Raw genomic sequence first — 26,487 nt, 5'->3', positions numbered from 1 at the left:
AGTCTGTCAAGTAGACATGATTGATGTTCAAAATATATGAAAGATTTTTATAACAACAAAGCATGTAGTTAATCTCACTGAAGTGAAATAAATAGAAACCGACAAATTCTAAGAAAATAATTAGATATTTCATAAGTTTCTTAAATATAAAGTGGAGCAAATTTAGCATCCATCAGTAAGACAGCTCCCTTTCAGCCCTGTACTTCTGGGCTCACACAACAAAGAATCACAGAATCATAGAAYGCTTAAGGTTGGAAGGGACCTCAGAGGTCATCTAGTCCAACCCCCCTGCTCACGCAGGGTCACCCAGAGCACAGATCTAGAGCACGTATCGCTTCTCAGCCTATGGCTAASATGAAGTGTAGCGTAGTTAACATTTCCTCACACATTTCCCTCCTCCTCAAAAATCATAGTTTTAAGCTGTTAACAAACAGCGGGSGCTGTCCAGACATCAGGTGAACATCACGAACATCAGGTGAAACACAGGTTTTGCCTGATTCATCTTCTTGAGACTGAACTTGAGAACGGTTGAAATTTTTATTACAAACCAATATTCGCTTTAACCGAAACGGCAGTCCCCTCTAGTCTGCAGGGGACCCTGTGTGCTGCTCACCTGTAACAGGCTGTAGCTTGAGTTCTTCTTGAGGAAGGTCCTCCCCGTGCGCTCCCTCCAGGCTCGCGCCGCGGCCACCTGCGACTCCAGCTGCGGCAGGGCGTCCAGCCGCACGGGGATGGGGCGGCCTTTTGCAGACAAGCTCTCCAGCTGCTCCAGGTAGGCATAGTTGCTGCCATTCTGGGGTAAAAGATAATCTGCTAAGCTATAGCTTCCACCACTGTAATTAATGGCCTGTTCAATTAACAGGATTCCAAAGGCATGAAAAGAAGGGCAGGGTTTCAATTTTACTGGTCCTTCAAAAACTAGTCCTCTACCTTATACAGTTTGTATTTTAACAGCCCTAGACCTGGTCAGCTGACTTGGGGAATAAGACAACATTTCATCTCCAAATGGTTGGTTTATATCTATTTGGTTAACAGCAAGCTGATGTGAAAACAGCTTAGAATCTCACTTCAATTCCCAAAGCACATGTGATAATAAGAATAATAGCTGCAGTTCAAAGGTCGAGACCTACAAATATCACAAAACCCAAGTCCCTTTCAGACCACGTTTGAATCATTCAGGTAGGGCAACAGAAGAGGTACTGCATAAATACATACATCTATTTCAAACTGAAATTTGCATCCACCAGTGCTGTTACATCTTATATCTTAATTATTTAACATGTTGGAGATGATAAAAGAAGAGAGTTTTGGCAGAAGGGACCCCACACACAATTCCATAGCAAGCTGCACAACTAATAATCTGTGAGCAAAACAGCTCCCATCACAACTAAKGATGTTCCACACAGTGTCACTGAAAAATAGCTTTAAATAAATTAAATAAGGGCCTTCTACAGTTTGTATCATAATAAAATTGTCAACCTTTATATCCCTCATGAAATGCACTATAATAAGTGAAACATAGAAATTGGATAGCCAATGGGGAAACAGCAGCACAGAAACAAGGAAAGGGAATTCAAGGACAGCAACTAAAGTAAGCAGACTCAAAAGTTATAGCAAGTTTTCCCTCCTGGTCACCTTTGTGGTCAGAGCGGCTAGGAAGAGAGGGCAAGTCTAATTAAAAGGAAGCAAGCAGTAAATTCCAGTCCCTGCTGTAACCCCTACCTGAATGGCCTCCACTTTGGCTGTCCAGTCTCTAGCCCGCTGCAGGGCTTCTTTCAGTGCCAGCACATTGGGCAGGTAAGCTGGGATGTTCCTTGCTTCATTCACGATGCCCTCCAGAGCCATCATGCTTTGGCGTGGTCTAGAGTAAGAAAAACCTGATTCCAGCCTTCTCTCAAAATGCCAGTCAACCACAGCCRTGAGCCTGACAGGCTGGTGGTGCAACTTGAGCACTACCCTGCAGTGTATGGTACCGTGGCTCTATTTGTGGAGGACACTACTGCTACCAGACAAGAGCAAAGGCGAGAGCGCTGATGGGCTCTGTGCTACCAAAGGGCACAGTGTCAGACCCCTTAASATAAAAGGAGGTGGCTTTTGTAGCATACTCAGTATCTGGAGCTTGTGCTTTTTGTTTTAAAGAATAGCAAAGACAGTGGCAAGTCTCACGCCCCTCCTGCCACTGCCCAACCCAAGAGGTTCCTAACTCTTCAGCAACTCATCACCAACCTCAAATCAACTCTTGGGCAATCAAACAGCATCGAATTGCTGGGAGGTAAAGAAACACATTAACGTTTCCAAGCCCCTCCTCAAAAAAGGCCGATATTCCCAAGAGCGTGACACGTAGGAAGGGTTTGCCAAGGAACACTCACCGTGCCTGCAGGCAGACCTTGGCCTTCTCCTCCCACCTCTCGGACACCGTAAGCAGCTCCTGCAGCTCAGCCATGGCCTTCTCTACAGCATGATGTGGTGCCAAGCCAACACCCGAGTCAATCAGCTTCTTCATCATATCTAAGGTGACCCTCTGAGGATCCAAGAGGGTGGATCTCACCTCATCCAACCAACGTGCTTGCTGCAGTTCTTGCTTCAGCCTTGGCAGTTCAGGAAGCTCTACGTAGAGGCCAGAGCCCATGTCTATCAATTCCTGCAGCTTGGAGGAGTCTGGGATTTCATCCATCATAGCCTCTTGAGCACGTTCATGAAATTCTTCTACATCATCAAGCAGATTCTGAAGGAATATACAATAAAAAAACAATTAGGAGAAAAGCACACAGTATCAAATGGGAAGCAGGATGCACTACCAGTGAAGTGGTCAGCCAATAACGAGTCAGAGCTGCTACAACACCAGCTGGGTTGTCACAGGCCGTGAAGTCAGATGCATTAAGTAACGTACTAAACTGAGTTGCTCTAATATCTCAGAAACTGCATCTTAGTTGCATCAAAGTCTGTAACTAAAATTGTGCAGCTTCAGCTCATTACAGATCCCCAAAAAACAAGGCCCAGGCAACACTATTTTAAAAAAACAAAACAAAAAAAAAAGGGTGGAGAAACTTGTACAAATCATCCTTTCAGACTAGAGTCAAAGACACTAATGATGATAATACACACCAGAACTCAACTCTTTGAGGAGAAAGAACAGGTCAGACTTGTCTAGGAACATGAGTATCAAAAGATCACTGAAAGAATGATGGTCAAGTTTAAAGYGACTAATGCCCCAAGGCATGCTCAACACTTAGTAGTTTTAGCTTATGCAGGAAAGAAGTGTAAATGAAAAAAAACATTCGACAAAGGAAGATAATTTTTACAGAAACCCAACTGTACTACTGCAATTCTCCTTGTCCTTATGTGCCTTTTGGCATCACAATGAAAAAAAAACAATAACACAAACAAAAGGGAAAGAATCCCTGCAGGAGATTCATTCAAGGACATTCAGCCAGCACACTCAATTAATTCATGCCTGAGTCTCTTACAAAAAGACATATTATTGATAGCAAGTCAGCAGCACAATGAGAAGCAAAGYCTGGGTCTCCTAACCCTTAGTTTACTGCTCTTCATGTCTGATGCTGTTTTTCATAACTGTCTGAAGGAGAAGGCATTTACCAACAAGGAGAAGGAGACCCACATTCTRAGGATTTTGATTTAGGAAACATATGAAGCTGAATGCTTCACACTGACAACACTAAATTATTACAGTTTAATAATCACAATGCCTCTTGTGTTAGAAAATATTCATCATCCAACATGACAATTGTTTTGCAGTTCTTTACAATGGATAATTGCATTTAAATGCCATCCTAAAAGTTAGTGAGTGCTTAGGCATAAATGATCATTAGCTGACTTCATTCAATAAGCTAAGGGGCTATAATTTTAAACTGTAAAATTGTGTATTTATCTATTTTACGGGTTACTGATGATGTTGAAGCTTCAAAAACATGAGCATGCATAGAGCACTTCAACAAACTAATTTCCTAAGGCTGAAGAAAATAAAAGAGATTAGTTGGGAGGAAAAGTTTAGATAGAAATATGAATTAAAAATGTGAAGAGAGTTTATAGTGTGGCCTAAAGGCTCTAATAACTATTTAGCAAATGAAGAAAATAACTAAACAAGAATCAACAAACCATCAGAAAATTAGCAAAGATAATTAAAGACATTAAGAGATAATATACAGATGATAGAGCTGAGGACATTAGAAGCAGGTGTTAAATGCATTAGAAAAAGAAATCTTAGCAGTTTTATAGGTCCATTAATAAAAGACGATAACATTTCATGAGGCAGAAAATGCTCAGTAAATATTTCTATTTTTCATCTGGAAAGAAATGCTGTAAAGTCTTCATATCATATGAGGATGATAATATACTTTCCACTCCATTAGCAACTGGAGACCATGTCAAAGAACATTCTCAAAGGATAAAGACTTTTGTCAAGAGCTTGGATAATGGGAATCCAGGACTGTTGAAGAGTTCCCTGAAGATAATGCGCTTTCAGGAACAATATGCCAAGACCATAAAGACATGGTGGCATGAAGTATTAAGTCTCCACATAATATCAACAATAAACTACCACGGAAATGTCAATATAGAATTTATGGATTAAGACAGGGCCAACTAACACTTGTAAATATTTTATAGACAAACAGTTTCTTACCACAGCAACACTATTATTTTTAAACCATGTATTTGGTTATATAAGTGTAATTGCCATGTAATATATAARAGTAATTATAATTACAGGAGTTGGGGACAGACAACATTCTTAYAAAATAACTACTAGAGAATATGAGGGTTAACAAACAGTTAACAGATACATCTCAATAAGTCTTTCTCAAGATGAAAAAGCATTATTTATTCAGGATGTTTCTTGAAGGGTTTTTTTTAGAAGTTGGTTAGGACGCCAAAACATTATTTAACATTTCATCAACGACAGAAGCAAATAAGATCACTGCTGAAAACACTTGATACAATACAGACTGCCAGAGTGATAAATGAAAACAGCAGTCAGGGGAATCGGTATGATCTGGATCACTTATTAGTATAGATTCATTCAAAGACAGGTGCAAAATTACGCATGAAGAAACAAGCAGCACAGGCCCCGCATACAGATTAAGGGTARGCTGAGAAGTATTTAAATATTCAACTGAAGAATCACTGATGTGGTAAAGCCTTCACTCTTCCCTAAAAAGCACATCAGTGTAACCTTCAGCAGTTTACAGACAAGTACAAAAAGAGTAGGATTTAACAGGAAATTTGTTCCTGTAAGTAGTTTTAACAATGCTGTAAAAGTAGTAACTGGTTTGCTAARATAAATCAGCTGGCCTAGACAGTAGCAGACAGATCTCTTACCTGTCTACCTTATAGCAAGGTCAGCACATTTGACCATGCCCACTGTAACAGGCTCCTTTGCATTACTATACCTATTTTTCAAGTACTCTGTTTAGGCACCTAAATGCTGAGTGCCATTTGCAACACCCCACACAGAATCCTTTAGARTATCTCAAAAGGCTTCATTAGATATCCAAGCTTTCACAACCAAGCTGAGTCCTTCCTATTGAGCTGCTATGGCTATACTAGCATAAAAGGACAAACACCACCTTTGCCCATACAGAATCATCCTTGCAAATGAGCAGGAAAACACACGGGAATGCATGTTACCAYTCCTATGGACACACACAGGTAATTGCTTATTATTAAAAGTTTGAAATGAAACAACTCAATTCAATTCATCTCTGCCAGTGCAGGGCTCATTGTTAAAAAAAAATATATCTACCAGCCCTTGCCACCAGGTCATCTTATCTGTTAAAAAGAAATTTCACACACAATATGTCCAAGGAGTATATGGAAACCTACCTTTACTTGTCGGGCCTGGCTGATAACACAGGGCAAGCTGAATAACTGTTGGACAAATGCTTTCAGCTCCTCCATGGTTAGCTTGGTCCGTGTTCTTCCACTATCTTGGCTCTGTCTGCTGTATGCATAGAAGGTCACAGTTAGACAAGATAATGTGAGGAAGAAGATTGCTACCCTGGATTTACTCCTAGTAATGGAAAACAACCAAGATGACAAAGAAGTTAAGAAAACATAAACGATAACCACCCCCCTCGACACCCCACACATCACTCATTACTTCAGAACTCAGGAAAAAGATGTAATATCACTAAGCATCTTCAAAAGAACTGGGTTCTGAATAGGTAGACAAAYATGCCAAGGAGGCAGCAAGAATGGAGATCAGTTTCTGCAGCAGAAATATTAGATTTTGACTAGAGTAAAAATTCAAATCTCTTTTTGGTAAAATAATCGGCATAGCCCTAAATCTATGCCAAGGAGCACACGTGACTGGTTAAACTATCAGGGTTCCCTTCTAAAAGCAAATGGTTCAGGCAAAATAACACAGGTTGAAAGGGCTACCAACAAGAATACTGYGAACATACTATACAAGAGTAACATGCAACTATATAAACCATAAATRAAAGGCTCAAGGGCTTCAAAGTAATTCAAGATGGCTGAAGTGTGCAAAGTGAAAGAAAGGGGGGAAAAAAGTCAGGGTGAGGAACCTTCCAAAAGCTGAGACTGATCAGATAACAAGGAGAACGTCATGGATATTTATGAAAGTAGAAATCAAAAACAAGGCCTTTCTGAAAATAAGATCTATAACAGGATTTCAGGGTTACGCAGAAGAGAACATAGAGGGAAAAAAATCTTTAAAACAAAAATATAGCACACACTCTTGGACAGAGAAGCCTATGCCAGAAATATCGAAATGGAAACAGTCTAGGAGGAAGCAGCCCCTTCCCATCACCAGAGATGAGCATCTTCTGAACTTGAGCCATGGACTCCATTGGCAAGAGACAGATCCAGCTTTAAGGACGCTGAATCAAATGATCGTGACAAAAATTCATGGCAACCATGTCAGCCATCTCATAAAGCCAAGGGTATGGAATTGACAAGGAGACCCTCAGTGATATCCAAATTTCAGCAAAACTTTGGTCATAAGTAAGACTTGAGCAAGAGGAATACAGCAATTTTGACCACGGTATGGAGATAACTACGTGCATCAAAAATACAGGGCCAAAGTAACACTGTCACAACCTATCTCTAGGAGTTCATAGCAGCCACACATTCCTAAGGAGATTATTTCAGCAAATAGCCTCTTTCTGTTCAGCTAGAGGATGAAAGTTGTTTCCAAGACCCATGTGGAGATTTGTTCCCACTTGCTCAAGGCAGCTTGAGCAACTGATTGCCACGACAGGCACGAACAAGAAATCTCGCATGTGTTAATAGCAACAAGCTCTCAAAAGAAATCTTATTTCTCAGAGTTGTACCTCTTGAAGCCAAAAAGAGGCCTTGCAAAAACAAGAGATTGCTACGCCTACTGCAAAGACATTTCCATTAAAAATCATTTGTAACAAGCCTGATGAAAGTAGTAAAAAGACCTACAAATGACACACAGCCCAAATTAAACACCTGATAAAAATATCACTGGCAGGGCCAACCATTTCACAAGCAGGATAGTTTTTCGAACACCAAAGGGTTTGTTCCCTGCTAGTCAATCTACACTTTCTTACTGAGAGAACACTGAAGAAAAACAAAATGAAACCTCTCAACACTGTGTTGTCTCTCTCGCTCTGTGTGTGTGTGTGCGCGTGTTTCAGATACTGGATAAYTGTATTTTACAGTTAATCTAAGTTTTACCTTTACAATTAGAAYTAAGAGGGGAAAAAAACAAAGAACACTGTGAACTGCCACAGAGAGACCGGGAAGGAGCAGTTCCGGCTCTGGCTGTGCGGTGCCTCCGATGCTCCCGTGCAGGGCGCCGAGCTCCATCAGGAGCCGTGCCAGGGCAGCGCCAGGCCTCAGCGCACAGCACCGTGCCCTGCACCCTCACGCCTGCCTTGCGGCACCCAGGCACCTTGGGCAGACCCGGGCCGCCCCAGGGCAGCCCCTGTGCCAAGGGACACGAGGGCTCACGCCTACAAAACGGCGCCGCTTTCAACAGGGGGATGACCCACGCCTGGGATGCGGGACGCATTATCACCGTTTTGTGTTATTCATTTCTCAGGCTTGTCTGCAACCTGATGCACGAGGGACAGAYTTACGTGAGCTGCTCTAGACTGGGAATTTACAGGGCGTTAATCCTTGCCRAGTTGCTCTGCCTCCAGACTCATTTTTAATTTATTTATATACCTTACCCTCCATGTAAATGTTATTATTGTGTTTTAGAAATGGATATCAATGTTAAAGAAACAGCTGAAGGTGACCTCTAAATTTAAATTAAATTAAATTAAAAATGATTCAAAATCTTAAGCGAGTTCTCACATCTCAGTCTTTAACATACTGCTCTTCAGCATACAACTGTCCTCAGACTACACAAGTTCTTTTCTTTGCCCCCCAGAGCTCCTTCAAGCTTTGCACTATTCACACTTGCCATTTCCTCTCTCTTCCTTGTGCTTCTTGGAGAAGTCCYGGAAACCCATCAAACAATCACTTAGAATACAATATTCCTCAAGCAAGTCAAGACTTACTTCCATAACAGTTTTTCTTGCAGTTGTCTTTCCCTACTATTCTCCAACATAGAGAAATTTATGATAAGCAGCTAAACACAAGCCCTCTCAAAGTATTTTGTATTTCAGTAGTCAGCTAGAAACAGTACATTTAATATAATCCAAGTCCACATTTTGGCCCTCTGTGGCACTACACTGACTCTCCTATTTCTGAGTGAACCACAGGACTAAAGGCAAACACAGTATATGTGAGTATGAAGCAAGATCTCAGGGTTCTGACATCTCCAGATCCAAGCAAGTAGCAAGACACTGAATCAACTGAAAAAATGCTGTCCTACCTGTGTTTTTGCTTTTTGCTCAGAAGCAGTTGTGCCACTGAAGCACAAGTCTCTGCTTCTTTCACAGCATCTCTGAGCCTGCGGAAAAGATCGTTCTCTGGATATTTCCTGTCTTCAGCATCCTCCAACATCACTCTCAACTCGATCACATCTGTGACAACAGTATATAAATAATTTGTAAGCAGAAATAAGACACTTCAGAACGTTTCTAAAATCTTCAATCAAGGTTCTGACAGCCTACTTCAATTTGAAATGCACAATAATGTGTTATATTATACTCTTTCAAATTAGCTCTTTTTTCCACTGAGAAAAAACAACACTGTCAGTCTCATCAAATGAACACAGAAATTACAAGTAAGATGTCCTAGAACTCCTGCAACAGACAACAGAACTCTGACCTTTCTTGTGGTTGAGGTTGGCAGACAGAGCCTCKGTAACTCTACTGACCCAAGTGTCATAGGATTGTGCTCTCACTTTCACTCCATAGAGCAAAGAAGGAAGGTCTTCTAGGGGGTACCGGTACCTGAAGATAAGGAAAGAAAATCACACAGGGATATTATATGCTCATACAAAAATACAAAAGCCTGTGTATTGCTTATATTGAGATTCTCCAGCTAAAACGAGCCTAGAGAGACAGAACTTGTATAATACCCTCTGCCTTGGGAACAAGAAACTAAAAAAGAGGATAAAAATGTTGTTTCTAGTCCAAAGATGACAAAATTGCAGCTAGTGTTGTATCTAATCATGGTTCTCCAGGAAAAGATCACATGTGGATAAAAAGAGAAAAAAATAGGTACCTTAGACATTTGTTCTGCATTGGACAGGGACATAAATCAGACGGATGGTACAGGCACACCAGACGCTCGGGATTACAAGAACATGTAAGAGCCGACAAGAAGCACGTGGTCCTGCAGGCTGTGCACTGACGCTCATCATCAGGAACCAGCTCAAACACCTCTTCTTCAGACATCAACACTCCCTAATAAAAATAAATAAATACGTTAAACACTTGACAAAGATCCAGGAAATGAGGAGGGAAAAGCACTTCCATTTTCCTTTTGCAAGCAGAGAAAGAAAGSTTTCTTTTTCTACTCACCATCTGTACAACAGACTCTCTTAAATGTGTTTCTTCCTCTATCATTAGAGTCATCTCCTTGCAGACCATGGCAGCAAGCCCTACATCCAAGCTCTCTGGATCTGCAGCCATCTTGAAGATCAGCTCTTCATGGGAGAAGACGCAGTGACGCCCCAGCCTTCGGTAGTGGCTCACACACTGACGTCCAATGGGAAGCTAGAGGAAAGAAAAAAAGGAAAGAGAAAATCCACATTCATGACATCTATCATTTTGGGAAGACATTGCAAGAAGAGCTCTTCTCTCCCACTTTCCATCCCTTTGCAAAACTTGGCGGAAAACAGTCTCAGAAACAGAGTAATGTCTTATGAGAGAGAGAGTTACTTGCAACAGGCATCAAATCATGCCACAGCAAAAACAAAAAGTTCAAAGAGRACATTCATGTTGGGTGGGAGTCATCCTTCATAAACTCACAAGCCTAACTTTCAGGTGTAAGTTTAAGAGCTGTCCTAAGCTCTTCTTACTGTCAATGGAGAGAAACRGATACTGTGAAGATGACCTCTACTAGGCTGAAACGGATTGCCTCTGGATCGGGCTAGGCTGAAACAAATTGCCTATGCTTGGAGTTAAGACATTTAACTGCATGATGTCTAAAATTCAGCACAACTAACATCACTATTCGATTCTTTTTAGAGATGGAAAAAAAACACACTAGAGGATTTAGCTACATAGATTTCTGGGTTATATTTTACATAAGCAAAGGAAATCTCACATGGCTAATGCGAGTTTTGCAGATTCCCCAGAGGCCATAAACAGATTACATAATGGGTAGAGGAGAAAACAAGAACACTGTGAAACTACGACAAGCCTGCAGACAGCTACTCTGATTAACGACTAAAATTTTCTGATTAAGGATTGAGGACTAAAAGTCCCACTTTAATACATCAACAGAAATTAAATAAATAAAGTAAGGATGAGATCTTAGCTTCCTAGTGTTAGCCCTGAACAGCACTAGCACATACTTCTCTAGAGATCTTACTGATGAATCCATGTTAAATTATGCTTTCTTGTGGCATGGTTATTAAAACAAACACAGATTTAACTACGAGTGGCAGTGAGCTCACACAAAATAAGTTATATCCTATTCAGCACAGTATATTAATCTGTGGTATTGGTGTTAATCTATACCAATCAAGAAAGATGCATCAAAGAAATGCTACCTAAAGGACATATGAAATATCACCTTCAGGTTAGATGAATGCCTAAAAGAAAGACTGTACTCAAAAGTTTTGGTTGGATGTTGTTCAGAACTATGTGCTCATCAAAATAATTTTTTGTAAAGTAAACTCAAATCAGTCTAACTGTTGTACCTGGAACTATAAACATAAAACATATGATGCAACATAAAAGAYTATCCCTCAAATAAACAAGTCACTATCATTCCCCTTGTAAAGGTCACCTCGCAGAGGCATGTCAAACAAACAAAAGAACCGACCCAGTCAGCAGTGCAGAAGTTCACAGCTTCAGCAAAGTTGTATCCCTGGTTAAATCCAGAGTGATAGGCACGAGGAAAAGTCACCACAAACTCGCCAGCACACTGATTGGTCCTGTATACCTAATACAAATGAATATAAGAGGAAAAGAAATTTGCAACAGAAGTTATCACAATTATGACACTTTTGAAAATCACTTTCTTGACCTATAGAAGACCATAGGTAACATAGTAACACCAGAAATGGTAATGCACAGTTCTGTCCTCTTAAAATGAATCCTCAGTTTATAGCCTGATTTTAAAAAGCCAGCAATTGAAAATATAAGGCATAGAGATTTCTCTYTATAATTCCCATAGGGGATGTTTCCGTATTATCAGCTAACAGTCATTAATCCAGCACACTTCAGTGTGCAAAAGCCTATGGAAACTGAAGTGTTTACTCTGCTGGAATGTTTGCCAGAGCAGCAGTTTACCCTAACACAACTGTAAATGGTTTCGACTGCTCCTTAAAGGGCCATGGTTAACAAGTCAAAAATGGAGTTTGCAAAAAAAAAAAAACAAACAAACAAACAAAAAAACCCTCAGCTTTCTACAAAACATAAAATAAATATCTTATCAAGTGACATAAAAATCTTCAGTTCACAAAATCACAGAGTGGTTGAGGTTGGAAGGGACCTCTACAGATCATCCAGTCCAACCCCCTGGCTCCAGCAGGGACACCCAGAGCACGGGGCACAGGGTGGCAGCCAGGCGGGTTTGGAGATCTCCAGAGAAGGAGACTCCACAGCCTCCCTGGGCAGCCTGTGCCAGGGCTCTGTCACCCTCACAGTGAAGAAGTTCTTCCTCACATGGAGATGGAACTGCCTGTGTTGCAGCTTACACCCATTACCCCTTGTCCTGTCACTGGCCACCACTGAGAAGAGCTTGGCCCCTTCCTTCCTACATTCCTCCTTTGTGTACTTATACATATTAATCAGATCCCCTCTCAACCTTCTCTTCTCAAACCACTCCAGTTACTCCAAACCACTGTTACACGACCCGAGCAAAAACTCAATCATAAGTTATCTATGTAAAAAATGCCTCTGCAGTGCTCACAGGTACACCATGCTCCATGAGAACGTTGGGGTTCATGATGGTGACGAGCTGATGCAAGAGATCGGGCTGYGATTCGAAGAGCTCGGGAGCCAGCTCCTTCATCACTTCTTCCAGCTGCTCCGCTGCGTGCGAGGGCACCCCGTACCACGTCTTCGGCTCTCCCCTGCAAAGATACAGGCAAGACAATTAACACATCATTCCTAGGGAAACAAGGATGCCACCCAACTGCAAAGTACAACTCAAACATCACATCGCAGACCGCTTAAGACAGATATATTTTGTATATACCTCACAAAATATCTTTAACTGAAAACACAGTCTTTTCCAGGATGTATCTTTCTAATCTGCTAAATCAATTACTCTACAATTTTCGCCAAATCTGTCAGGTAAGGTCTTTACCATGGTAAGCCTAAAATGAGAAGAAATTGTCATTTACCTCGCTCTAAAAGGATAAAATAGGTAGTATTTTCCTTTAGGAAGTAGTAAGAAAATTTATTGAAGTTTATCATAGCCAATATCTAAGAGAAAAAGTACCACAGTACTTCTTCACTCACTTAATTGGGCTTGGAGAAGTCCAGTGCCTGGAACTAGTGGTGAAAACAACAAAATACYAGTGTGATGAAGTATAAGCAGCCCCAACACACAACTGCTGAAAACCCATGGTCCACTGGGCTCTTAAAATAGAAAATGCCTAATGACATGAATTAGTTAATTGTGAGGGAAGAAAAGAAAAAAGAAACAAAATCAAACAGAAAATTATTTCAGAGTATATTACTCTTGTCCTTCTAGTCCTGCCTCACAAATCAAGTTGTAACAAACTAGAATCTATGGTGCTGAGATTTATTTGTTTTAATTTTATTGCTTGCAAATATGAAACAGTTTACATAACACTGGCTGTATTAATGTACTTGTCACCAATTAACCCAAACGCTAGACAAGGAATAGGACAACATCATTTTCCTTCTTGCAGACTTCAGTGACACCTGCTGGTAGGACATAGCTAACAAACTCCAGCAATAAATAAATAAATAAACCAGAAGAATAACTCCTCTGTATCTGACCGGGCTGCAGGAATTCACCAGCTGATACAACCCTCACACGCTGTTCCAGTTAATAGCATGCTGAGGACAATAACTCAACTCCAARCTAAACAAATGCCCCTCCTGAGCCTCCGGAGGGGATCCTACCAGCAAACATGCTTCTCTGGAGATGTGTAATCACAGTCTAAAGGCCATCAACTGATCCCCACCATACGCACAACAAACTTTTTGCTCTGAAGGGGGGAGCRCCCCCTCGCTCCTCTTCTAGTCCTGCTCTCCCACACTGACTGAACCCGCTGAGCTGGGAAGACTGCAATGCAAGTCGTTCATCTGCCATGACTCCACTTTTGAAACACAAAAAACACTTGAACATTTCTGGGAATGCTCTAAAAGTCAAAGCTACTTTCAAGTTTTTACTTCACTTTAATCAATAGGGCTCTTTGTCTGTACACACAGATCTGCTGCTCAACTTTTAGCCCCAGTGCGTAGACAGGCTCTAGGCAACASTCTCCATCTCCAGGACAAGGGCCTGCTAACTCTGAATCACAGAGCACAGGCTAGGAGTCAACAAACTGCTGCTCAGCTCAAAACTGAACACTCTCAGAAAAGTTGTAAGCCTATAAAGCAAGATTTTCTATTAAATTTTTGGCAACACAAAAAATATTCAATAGGTTAATGAAAAAGTTAAAAGCAAAGAGTCTAAACAGCATTTGTGCACTCTTTAACAGCTGCAGTTAAGAATACGAACTACTCAGCAGTTTCAGCTTTTTGCTTAGAACAAGTCATCAGCATGAGCAGGTATCTGCAAGTAGAACCGCAAATTTACTAACAAACAAGACTGTAGAAGGTAGGTGGACRAAAGGCAAAGGGGACATACCAATGCAGGTAGTTAATGGAGTAGCTCCAGTGGTCTTCAATGTGCCAACAAAACGATGAGAAGCACATCCCTACGTACAGCCAAGGTACCTTCATGCCAGAGATATCTGCATTGATGTGAGCCAGGACCGACTGCTCCAGAATGGGCATGTTATTCAAGTTCCAACCAGAAAGTGCATAATCCTGCCAAGCAGAGAGAGAAAAATCTGAAAAGGTCAGAAGGCAATCAGAACACTAAATCTAGAAAAGAAAAATGCAAAGGAAGGGATCAGACAGTTGATTTCTCTACCAGACAGTGGGAGCTGTATTCTGCAACAGTGAAGCTTAATCACTTGGAAATACTTGCTTAACTACCTTAGTTAGCATTTAATCAAGCTAATATTTAAGGTATTAAAACTTCAATATCACCRTTGGTTATACTGGATGAAGACTTAGATGTTTAGGTTTTGATTTCCCCCCTTCTACTTTGCAGCTTTCATGCTTTTCTGAGGGAACAAAATACCAGTAACACTAGCAGAAGAAGAACAAAACATGCAACCTTTCAGAGAAACAGGATAGCTTAAGTTTCACTGTATCCTGTATAATCTTATGCTGTTATTTCAGCTTTTTAAAGCTTTGTACTTTACTGCGGGATATTTTATCTTGAACTTCTTATATATAATGCTAGATTTTTTTCTCAGGAGGAGAAATTCCTCCTCTCTCATAAGCAATTTCACATTTACGTTCAAATATATTCTGCACAAAAAACGAAATTCAAACAAGCTGCCCCAAAAGCTCACTGCCATCATGCGACATTAATCTACTTTCACTGTTAGTGTACAGCTTCAGTTCAGGCATATCCCACAGCTGCTGAAGGAGAGTGCTCCCAGCTTCCCAACCTCTACTCAGAAGCACGCTCCTCCTGTTTCCCTTCCACTGACACTATAGACAAAACAGGGAATCAGATTACCTCAGTGATTCGTCTAGATTTTTTTTAATTATGACTTTTATACAGATATCAGTAAGAGGTTCCAATTCACCAAGCAACCAAATAATCAACGCAAAGCCAACCCAAATGTGTGAGTGGGAAACTGCAGGTGTGGGTGGAGGATGATGGTAAGAACTACCTCTCCCAGTGAGGAGCACAAATTGATCTTGGGCTTTGTAACCACAAAAACAGCCCCTTACTCTCCCTTCTTAGACTGAATTCAAACATATTATCAACTAGAAGATTTAGGCACTACAGTAAGCAAGGACAATAAAATTGCTATGGCAGGTTATGAGGGAAAATAGGCAAGATGAATATAACCTGATAAAAATATCATTTTCCATAATAGCAGCATACTGACATCTCGTTATTCACCCACTTTACATTTTCAGAGAAACAAGCTAAATCCAATTATCTAGAAGTTTCGTCTCTTTCAAATCTAATTTTAAACCTTCTCAACTAAAGCGCTCAGAATAAGAAAGAAAAATCTTATCAGCCTCCTAACACTTGGACATACTCTAACATCTTGCGTATTTTTACCAGAAGATATCAAATTGCCTCCTAAGATTAAGTGATACAAAACAGCTGTTGACTACATCATGGAACAAATGGTTAGCTAACAGAACCAGATATCAAAAAACACCTAAAATGCCTGTTCAAAAGGAATGCTAAGCACATTCAAAAGCCTTAAGCAATTTTTATATTAAAAAATTCCACATCAACTCGAGGCCTACACGCTTAATGTGCAATTTTATGCAGAGCAAAGAGCAGGGTGAGTTTGCAGATTCTCTTTCTCACCTCCTCCTCTGGCATCAGCTTGCGYCGGCCATCCTTCACTGGAAAGCCGCTTCCGAAGTCCTTGGATGAGATATCAGCCCCGTATTCCACTATGACATCTTCTTCTATGCTGCTCACCAACCGCCAGAATTCTTTTTCTACCAGTTCAGTGGGGACCATCTGAAAGAGAAAAAGGCATTAGAATATGTGCAGTTAAGCCCCACTCTGAAAACTGTCATTTAAGTAAGATATTGTCACTAAATCCTCATGGATTTTGAGGCACCAAGGCCACTGCCTTTCGCCCTGCATTCTGTTGGCTTGTATTTCTCAGCAGTGGCTGCGATATAATAGAAACTGGATGCCACATTATAAGGAGTGGGATTGGCACAAAAATAAAGCAGGCTTTATTGGAAAATACAGCTTTTAAACCCTGGTAGCAAAGAACAGAGGAGGAGACAACCAGCAGAAGCTGGGCAGTAAACAGAACAAACAACTTGTATTTTCCAAACAATTTCAGAGGATAACAACCAAAAGTTCTGAGCAACAGCAATGACGTTCAGATAAGAAATTATGTTCAAGAGAACACGGTCTGCACGCAGCTCACTGCAGCTTGCAGCTACATTACAGCTTGGCATGCTCACCAGGCAGAAGCTGCTTAGAACAGCTGTAAGTTACCAAAGAAACCCACGGGGAARAGGAGCTCAGGGCTGCCTAAAGGAGAGTGGAATCATCCAGGTGGGCCAGAACAGACAAGCCAGTGTTGCTGAGGTGCAAAACCAAAAAGGCTGCTAGCAGACTCAGTCTATTCACTCTAAAAAAAAGGTTGCAGGGATGAGGGGATTTATCCTCTCAACAAACTAAACTAAGATTAAATAAATAAATAAACAACACACACAAAAAGGGCTGGAGAAACAATCCTCTGCCAAACAAGAGCAATTATATATGCAGTTCAATTAATCAAGCAGAGCTTAAATGGAGTAGAGCCCACAGKCAGTAAACTATCAAGCTGTAAAGCTATGTATTTATCACAGGAAGAGGGTGAAACAAAGTTGAAAGGAGACCAGATGCCAGAAAACTAAATCATTTGTTTACATGTTTCAAGCTTATGGTGCCTCTTTAAACAAAGCTAAGATGCCTCAGCAGAAAATCAGCATCAGCTGATACCACTTCTCTTTTTTCCCTACAAGGAATCATAACAAATGTTGAAACCCACATGGACCGGCATGTTGAAATAATCAGACTTGAAGTTATCAGCCATTTCACCAAAGCTCTGGAGAGTGTATTCCCTGACAGCTTGTTCRAATCCAAAGGCCTCACGGGGTTTGTTGCATTCCTGGAAGAGGGAACATACAAATATTGTTTTCTCAGCATCAGACAGTGGCAAACAATCACACTTTCAGGAGGAGAAAAAAAAAAAAAAAAAAAGGTATCAGTTTTGATTGTTTTTCTCAGGTGAGAAAGTCCTACCAGAATGGAAACAGAACTGAAAAAGAGAAGTTAATTACCCATCTGTTAAAGTCCCAATGCTAATGGGCTTTTTGCTCACCTGTCCAAAACTAAATTTGATGAGCAGAGGAAGAACAAGGAAGAATTTTAGACTGCCTTAAGGGATTTGTCAAACACACTGGAAACAAATACCTGCAGGAAAATGACACAGGAGCAAATCCCAAGTGTTCTAACAAATCAACAAGTCATCCACTGATCTGGTACTATCAAGGCACGAGGCAAGAGCAGGAACTCCATTAAGGCAACATAAAACACACCCATGAAGCTGACATACCAGGTAACAGGCATCATCCATCCAACACAGAAAATCTTTTAAGGGGCCTCCATCATTTTATCCACAAATATCTCAGAGTGCCAAAAGCAACCAGATCATATTTCTGCTCTGTTCTCCCCACCTGTTTGTYTCTGAAGTGTCAGTTTCAGCCCTTTCCAATCCATTTTAACATATAAAAGATATATTTCAACACAAACTTAACAAAAATTACAAACAGCTTTTTAATGATAGTGAAACAGGATTGGAATTTTAAAATTTCATTTTTTTCTTCCCTCCTCCTACCCAAGTGAACTCTTATTAGACCATGCCCAGCATTTACCAAAGTAGACCTTACATGTGGCAAGCAACAGGGAATCTACAAGCTCCATAAGCAATCTATCAAAGCCATAACTTCCCTTCCTGTTGAAAGTTTTCTCCTTATCCAACCATCCTCTGAAATTTCAACTGATGAGGTATCACTCCTGACTCTAAAACATTCAAGCATCTATCAACAGATTTCCAAAATTTTATATGCCCTTTTTGCTACATCATCACTAAMCGCTGTTTGCTTATGTTCCGTAATAACCCCAAGATTCCTGTTTTTTTCTGCACTTCTCTCTAACCACTTATTCCCCATTGCATATACTTGCACACAGCACTTTATTTCCATTTACCTATACTAGCTTTTATCTGAAACAATGCCTCAAATTTATCATAATCATTTTAATCTTGTTGCTTCAAGGTTATGGTAAGAGTTCCCAGAAAACAGACAAATTTCACTATTTCCCCCCCATCCTGTTTCAGTCTTTAAAATTCTTGAAGAATTTCCTGAATTGATACTGAACCTTGGACTTGGTGTTTATTACCACCACATTTTTTTTTTAAACCATTCATTTCTCTTTAGTCAATTTATTTTGAAATCAGAGTAATGACACCTCACCTTTGGCCAGCACTTCTCAAGGATAACCTCAAATAGTTTAAAGTTGTTTGGGCTAGCTGTAAATACTCTTAACTTCATCAAATGCTTTTGACCTGAAAGCATCTAAATAATCCTTAGCCTKCTATTCTAGCCTGTTTTGGCATCCTGCTGTTAACATTACATTAGCAGYATCTGGTTTAAAGGAAAAACTGAGACAAAAGGGTACTGCTGAGTATTTCAAACTTAGGCCAGTGCTCCCATTGTATAAAATACCTACACTTTTCCCCTTTATACTTTTATGTATTCATAGAAGTTTTCAAGTACTTTTTGTATCATTTGCAAAAAACGGCTTAACTTGCACCCTGACTTTGAGTCTGTCCTTACAGGTGTGATTTACCCTTGGCAACGAYGTATCCACTTTTTCACTACTACTACTGACACTTCTCATGGGTGTCCACATCTCAGGTCTTTACATCACCACCACTTTTGGATTGGTGCAGTTTGCCAACATTCCTTCAATGTTCTCTCTTAAGGGAAGGTTTACCAAGCAGCTAAACCAACCCTGGGAGCTGCACTCCAGTGGGTTAGTCCCATCCTCCCGCTGCCTGTGACTTGGAATTTCCACCCCTCACAACAGCATTCGCATGAGTTCATCCACAACCTAATCTCTCTTGGCGGAGGGTTAGAGATCAGTGAGTTAATCCACCTCGTTACGTGTCTGTGCAACCATTCATACCACCACAAAGGAAACAACAGAAAATCCTACAGCCAGGGAGCTGAGTGTATGTATGTGTGACTGCCCCTTTTGGGAAWACACAGTCTAGAAAGTTGAAACTATTCACAAAATTACAGCCCTAGGAACCACTTTTTTTTTCCCCCCCTCAGAATGGTTGCCAGTTTCCTGAGCTTGCAAGAATCTACTTTTATAAGACATAAACCAAGAAGAAAAAAAAAAAATCATGTCCAAAGCCTTTAGGCTGCTGATCTTTCTTCTTGACATATGAGCTCCTGTTTCTCAAGCAATTAAACTCAAATTAGCTTTCACTTTCAAAACCTCAGCTTCTTTCCCTYAGTCTAACTCAAATCTAAAATAGCTACTTTTTAGATTGGTTCCCTCACTTCCTGCAACCAGCTGTTCTAAACGTTTCTCAAATAACAAATAGTGCAATGCCATAATTATTTACCAATAAACAAAGCTCTTTATTATGCCCAAGTAACATACTTCAATTATTTAATGGTTTAGAAAATATCCTTATGCTGAATCACCTATCCCAATCCTTGGGATAYTGTTTCCTTCAAGTCTATAGACTTTCAACAGCCCTTACTGCTCACCTCGATTTCCATCACCAGTTGATCAAATTGAGTTTCAGTTCTTAGCATATAAAGGCTAAAGGTCTGTGCTTCACATACGAATAAACAAAGATTATATCTAGGCTTGGGTAGTCACATTTCTGTCTCTTCCTTTATCTTTTCTTATGGTTCATGAGCCACAAGCAGCTGGAAATCCACAACTCACCTTTGAAGTATTCCACATAAAACATAGCTACTAYCTAAAAAGAATGGCAATGAGAACTGAACTGGTCTTGGTCCTGATCTTTTCAGCATCACAGAAACACATYCAAAGCTTGAATAATTCTTGAAACCGTACCTCAGCAACGCACTTTGGACACCTCCAGTCACCTTTGGGTACATCAGGTAAAGGTGGAATCAAGCAAAATGTGTGATAGCTGTCATCACACCCATCACACAGAAGCAATTTGTCCTCATTGTTTCCTCGGCCACAGAACAAACAAACATACAGATCAACCTGTGGAAAAAAAATAAATAAATAAGTTACAAAAAGCCTCCTCACCGAGTACGTGCCTTATTTGAAGTAAGAAAGGGTGTAACACCAAAGTCTGACACATGGATGTCATGTGCCATCTCCTTTGCTCCTTGAGAAGCACTAGTAATCATCAATTACATTTCAGTCTCTTGAAGCATTCATTCATTTAAGGGCTAAAAATAAATAAATGTAAGTTGGAAAATAACTATCCAATTCACATGAACAGTTACTTCCTGTCCAACACAAACTACCAGTTCATTTATGTCAATCTAAGGTAAAAGGATCTCTTRGATATTTAGAACTTCAGGTTAATTCTCCTTCAGGACACAGTTATGAAGAATAACTCAAATGAAAGCCCTACACACAACATGACTGCAAAGTATCTCCAAAAACTACTGCAGAAACATACAGTCTATCATTAGCAACAATATTCCCCCATTTGCAATGGGCAAGAAAATATAACAGAAAACCACAGCTTCAGAATTCAGACAAAAAAAAAAAAAGAAAGAGGGAGCAGAGCAAAAAAAAAAAAAAAAAAGAAAGAGGGAGCAGAGCAAATCACATATGAAAGTTCTAACTCTTTTTCTCCAAAATGACACAAAAGAACTCCAAAAAACCAGCATAAAAGTATTAATTCCAACACTTTAATAAATCATTTTTAAAATGTTGTTCTTGACAGGTTTTCCTGGACAGACAACACTGAGAGCTATCCTCAGGGACAAAGAAGAACACCATCATGAGGTTTTGTTTTCTTTGCTGTTGCCTCATGGGTTTTCCAAAGACACTCGGGGGATTAAGTATTTTCAGGTGAAGATATTTAACTAACATTTAGYATAATACTCAAGATCCGCAATGTCATCTGAATGATTAAAATGTGTTTTATTACAGCTAAAAATTACCCTAAATATAACCACTTAACAACATAAGTATCACGAGCAACACTTGTTTCTAATTCTCCCATTACTCTCCTCAGTTATTGGGTGACTCATGCTGTTTTATTTCCTTCAAACAGCTCAAAATCCATTGGAAGTGGTAGGATTGTTTTGGACAGTGGGTGCTTTCTCCCTGTGCTCCCTTGTCCACCCCTCATTATTTTAGTCAAACTACCACAAAAAAAAAAAAAAAGAAAAAAAAAAAAGTGCTTCTCATCTGATTAGGTTCACATAGCTGGGTCAAGTACTTGAGGTCAATCCATCTTAAAGTTATGCCAGCCTAGTCAAGTATGCAGCATCCTCGCTCTGCAGGAGTACACTTGTCAAACAGAAGATTGCTCAATAATTTTCTCAAGAAACAATTTTCAAAATAATGCAGTATCATTAAGAAAACCCTTGTTTTCCACTTTTTTTTTTAAGCTCAACCTTCATGAAAGATCATGTCCATCATTAAACTAGTTACTTTTGTCACAGCTATTTAAGTACATCGGCASATACGCTTCCATATCCTCTTCCCTAAAGTAAAATCATTATTCTAGGATACTCAGAAAAAGTAGATATGTGACTCCACAGCAACTACAAATAAGCTTTCCAGCTACACAATCAAAACACAGTAAGTCTATGATGATACATACATGGCAGGATAATGTAGACCTTTTTATTTCACAGCAAACATTTTACATGAGAAACAAATCGATGAGAAAGGTTTCAAAATTAAAGTAAACTTTTTCAGATGGAAAGGTAGAAGGCTAATGTATCACATGCACTCTCTAGACTACTTTCCTTTAAGGTCTCTCCTAGAACTACTAAACAAACAAGGACCTACCAAAGTCAGTAGGACAAATGAGGTCAGTATCAGGTCACAGGATTGCGTATGATTACAGTTACAGCAATACAATTGCAAAACAGCACTTGTGTTGCTGCAGTTATTTTCCTTTCTCTTATGAATAGGGGTAAACAGAAATAGAAAACAATTACCATCTCCTACAAAGAAACACAGACTAGACAAAATACTTTAACAGCATCGTACTTAGAAAAAGCACAACGATCACAACACTTACACAGCCTAGGAACATCACATAATCTGAGGTGGTAACATAACCGAAAAAGAAGACAAACTTAAGAAGTCCCACAAATTCTAACTTAGCCACAACAGTACAGAGTCGTACAGAGATCTGCTTTTAAATATCCAACTCCTCCCCTGTTGTTCCCCAGGAGGCATTTCTGCACAGAACAATATGATTATTTGAGACTTTTCACTGCATTGACCTTCTATGGTTAAAAATTAAACCACAATATCTTTCAAGTGTTCTCAGGCTAACAGGAACAGTACATCCTAATTATCAGCCTAAAATTTTCTTTCTTCAGACATCAAAAGCATTCATTGTCATTCACAACTGTGTACATATGCTAAATTACGGCAGCTTAAAAACAAAGTCACRTGAACTATGAAAGCGATTAAGAAAAAACATACACTGCTTTTCCAAGCTTAAATATCAGAGTGATTCGCTGATAATATTTATTTTTCCCCTAAATGGTTCCTCTTAGTTTTCTCTTGGTTGGACTTAGGAAATGAAATAGTTGGTTTAAACACAAAACAGTAGTTTGAGATACGGACAGATGGAGTTGCTGAAAAACAAAATGTTCTACTAGGGCACCTCAAAAATACCTTTACAAAACTGAAGTAGAATTAAAAGAGGAGATGAAATGAACAGAAAGTGAGGTACGGATGGCATGTAAAAAATGTGTGCCAACACCAGGCCTTAAGGTCAATCATGTTACAATACCTGTTTCTGCCTGAATGATCAAACTCAAAATCTTAACCTAACATATATATATACACATATATATATAATGTTATATAAATATATATGTGTGCGTGTGTGTGTATATATATGTATACACACATATATATACACACACACTCACATCACTGTTTAAAATATCGTTCATTTTTTCCACACTAACAAGATAACCTGCTRCACTATATATTCATTCAACTTTTCCCAAGAACAAAGAACAGCCTTCATAAATAATCTTAGACAATAAACGGACTTTGTATTATCAGAAACCACTGCCAGAAATCAAACTTACAAAGTTGACAGAAAGTGTTCCTTTCCGTTGCCTCATCTGCATTCCAAATGCTTCTGATCTGGTTCCCTTGCGTCTTCGTGACACTTCATCTTGAGGTAAAAYGAAGTTAAATGCTATTAATATCACAAAGATAGATCCAGTTTGCAAAACCAACACAGATGTCCACCCTGGCACCCTGCTTTACATATCAGAAATATCTTACAGTTCAGAAAAGCCAAAATGCCTTGCTATACCTGTGCCAATCTAAAATAAACACAGTTTAGAAAAACATATTTCCTTGATTCTCAGAGGTGATCCAACTGCCTCAGGAAACTGTAAATTACATTCGTAATTTAAACACTTAGCTAGTATGAACAAGGTCAAAATTTTCACATCTTGTTTTCATTTCCAGTCTCTCAGTAAATGCTAAAGGTGCTTAATCATTATGATTACTGTATAATATAGAGCTGAAACTATGCCAAGTTACATGAAGCGTCCTGTAAATCTTTCTTATGAATTAAACCCTAAAAACATTTAGCTTTCTTCTTCCAGTAACAGTGATTTGCTTGCTGCTTACTGTTGTCTCTAAAAACATGCCGAAAGATTTCAGTCTGATCCAAGCTACCTTGCACCTTTACAAACTGATAAATAAACTCAAGACTCGATTACCCTCTTTATCTTTCGCTCCCAATGCCAGTCCCATCATCTTAGGTCCAGCTCCAAAGATCTGCAGCTTCTTTAGTTCAGTATTTCTACTCATTTCTCCTGCTTCAGCCTAAAAATAAGACCATATCAGCATATTTTACTCTCCCATAATACCCAACATGAGTTCATCAGAATAAAGGAAACGCAAGGCATGATTTTCTTTTTCCTAAAGCCAGTGAAGAAAAAGGCAAGGGGGAGGAGAGGAAAGGCAATATGGGGACCATTTTCTCACCTTGCCAAATTATTGCCCATCTAGTATTACAGGAAACCAGAGCGGATCACCTATATGAAAAGCCAATAGCAATAGGTCTGAAATTCAACAGTAAGCCAGAGTGCCACAGCAGTGTTTTCCAAAAAAACACCATGATACAGGAAAAGCACTTCAATATTAACACTTACTTTGTTGAGCAGAAGATTTATCTGCTTCCTTAAGTGGATACACACACATAACCCTAACGAGCTCCAATATGTTTCCCTTAAGTCTGGTTGGAGTTGCTGTGTGATGCCACGTTAAGTACACACCTCTCCCAGGTCACAGCTACTCTCAGTTCCCTTACAGTCTCCAAGCTACAGATGGAAGGACCTATTGAGTGATGCAGCTCCATGCCCCTTGCATGTGTTTAGTTGTTCTCTGAAGTATCACATTCAATTACTTATTCCTGTTTCCCGTTCCCGATCAGGATCATTTTCCCACATCATTGTCAGTTACCTAACAGCAAAAAGAACCTCCATATCCTGCTCTATCTGCATTGCAGTCACCCTGGTATTTTTCTTATGCTTGCCTCCCTATGCCTTGAAAATCCTTTCGGAGCTTGTACAGACCACCACTAAATTCTCCTCAATCACAATCCCCAAATTCAGTAATCTTAGATGTCAGCAAGCCTACCAAATTAGAAAGCAAGAGCTTAATTAATTCTAAAGCTAGTAGTTTATAGATGATACTTCACCAGTTATTCTCTAAAGAATTATGGTCTGATATATCACATATGAAATAAGCTCCCTTGTGGCCAACATTCAGCCACTGCTTTTATCAAAGCTCCCAGTGATCACATCTCACTGTTCCTCTATCAAAAGAAAAGCAATGAACAACTTCTTGAAGAAAAAAAAATCTGAATAAAGGAACTTCAAAGATCATTTTCATGCATTCAGGCTAAATCAGTTGCTTTTCTTCCAAGAGATCTTTAAAAAAAAATCTAATTTGCTAGTCATTATGACTTGGAGAAATATTTCAGTGATGCTTACAGTAATTGCTCCCGCTGATTCATGTACAACAGTGTTCRTTATGCTACCTTGCACCTCTCCAAACTACTGCCAGTTTTCTAATTCTGCTGCTCTGTATATCRCTACAAAATTCTTTTCAATTTAAATGTATATTATCAATCTGGTCTTTTTAGGAACAGGTCTGAAATTGCACTCTGCCTCAAACAGATTTTTCTTAGGAATTTTTCACTTTTTGGCTGATAGAACTTGTGATAAAATGACTATTTTTGTTGAATAGGAAAACCTACAAGCTGAATTCTTTCACTTCCGAATAATATAAGACGAAAAATAAACACCACTTATCAATATAATTTTTTAAAAATTGAGAAAAAATGAGAAAACTCAGCTTTCTAAGAAAAAAATATAAAACCACAGATCCTCAGTTCCCATTTTCCCAGAGCACATCCATTCTCTCAGCTAACAGAAGTTGACACAACCACTCCATATAACATTCTTCACCACAACACAATGTTCCATCATTTCAGTAACATTGATTTCAGAAGCATTCTGTGGCACTAATTCTCCTTCCTGCTACTGTGACTTGGGACAATTTTCTCAATGATACCTGAAACATAATTTAACTATTAACAGCAATCTCTCTTTGGTGCTATAATTAGGTTTAGAAATATATTGCCAAAATACAGCTTCATGAATTTACTGCCAAGATCTATTCTGATTCCATTAAACTTAAGGAGATGCAACCCATTCAAACCTAGGCAGGGAGAAAGCTATAAAGTTTTAAAAGAGCAAGTTACATATTGAAAGAGAAAGGAAAGGAGGCGGAAAGGAGGCGGAAAGGAGGCGGAAAGGAGGCGGAAAGGAGGCGGAAAGGAGGCGGAAAGGAGGCGGAAAGGAGGCGGAAAGG

The 26,487-nt window shown here is 39.6% G+C and overlaps 1 protein-coding gene across 2 annotated transcripts in view; it reads right to left on the bottom strand.

Moving 5' to 3' along the window:
* Window positions 1–26,487, bottom strand: part of KDM5A (lysine demethylase 5A) — a 46,217-nt gene that overhangs the window by 11,305 nt on the left and 8,425 nt on the right. For both annotated transcript variants that reach the window (XM_026052136.1, XM_026052135.1), the window contains 16 exons: window positions 24,327–24,432; window positions 23,679–23,767; window positions 20,476–20,634; window positions 17,363–17,482; window positions 16,171–16,329; window positions 14,407–14,588; window positions 12,490–12,652; window positions 11,398–11,517; window positions 9,927–10,121; window positions 9,628–9,809; window positions 9,229–9,353; window positions 8,831–8,981; window positions 5,842–5,959; window positions 2,370–2,725; window positions 1,723–1,861; window positions 614–793 (listed from right to left, as the gene is read on the bottom strand). In XM_026052136.1, the coding sequence (XP_025907921.1) occupies window positions 614–793; window positions 1,723–1,861; window positions 2,370–2,725; window positions 5,842–5,959; window positions 8,831–8,981; window positions 9,229–9,353; window positions 9,628–9,809; window positions 9,927–10,121; window positions 11,398–11,517; window positions 12,490–12,652; window positions 14,407–14,588; window positions 16,171–16,329; window positions 17,363–17,482; window positions 20,476–20,634; window positions 23,679–23,767; window positions 24,327–24,432 (2,544 nt within the window). The remainder of the gene's footprint in view (window positions 1–613; window positions 794–1,722; window positions 1,862–2,369; window positions 2,726–5,841; window positions 5,960–8,830; window positions 8,982–9,228; window positions 9,354–9,627; window positions 9,810–9,926; window positions 10,122–11,397; window positions 11,518–12,489; window positions 12,653–14,406; window positions 14,589–16,170; window positions 16,330–17,362; window positions 17,483–20,475; window positions 20,635–23,678; window positions 23,768–24,326; window positions 24,433–26,487) is intronic.

Source organism: Nothoprocta perdicaria, unplaced genomic scaffold, assembly GCF_003342845.1.
Source record: "Nothoprocta perdicaria isolate Ctin4 unplaced genomic scaffold, notPer1 scaffold_84, whole genome shotgun sequence".
Lineage (NCBI taxonomy): Eukaryota > Metazoa > Chordata > Aves > Tinamiformes > Tinamidae > Nothoprocta > Nothoprocta perdicaria.
The sequence above is the reverse complement of the archived record's forward strand: the minus strand, read 5'-3'. Positions and strand labels throughout refer to the sequence as shown.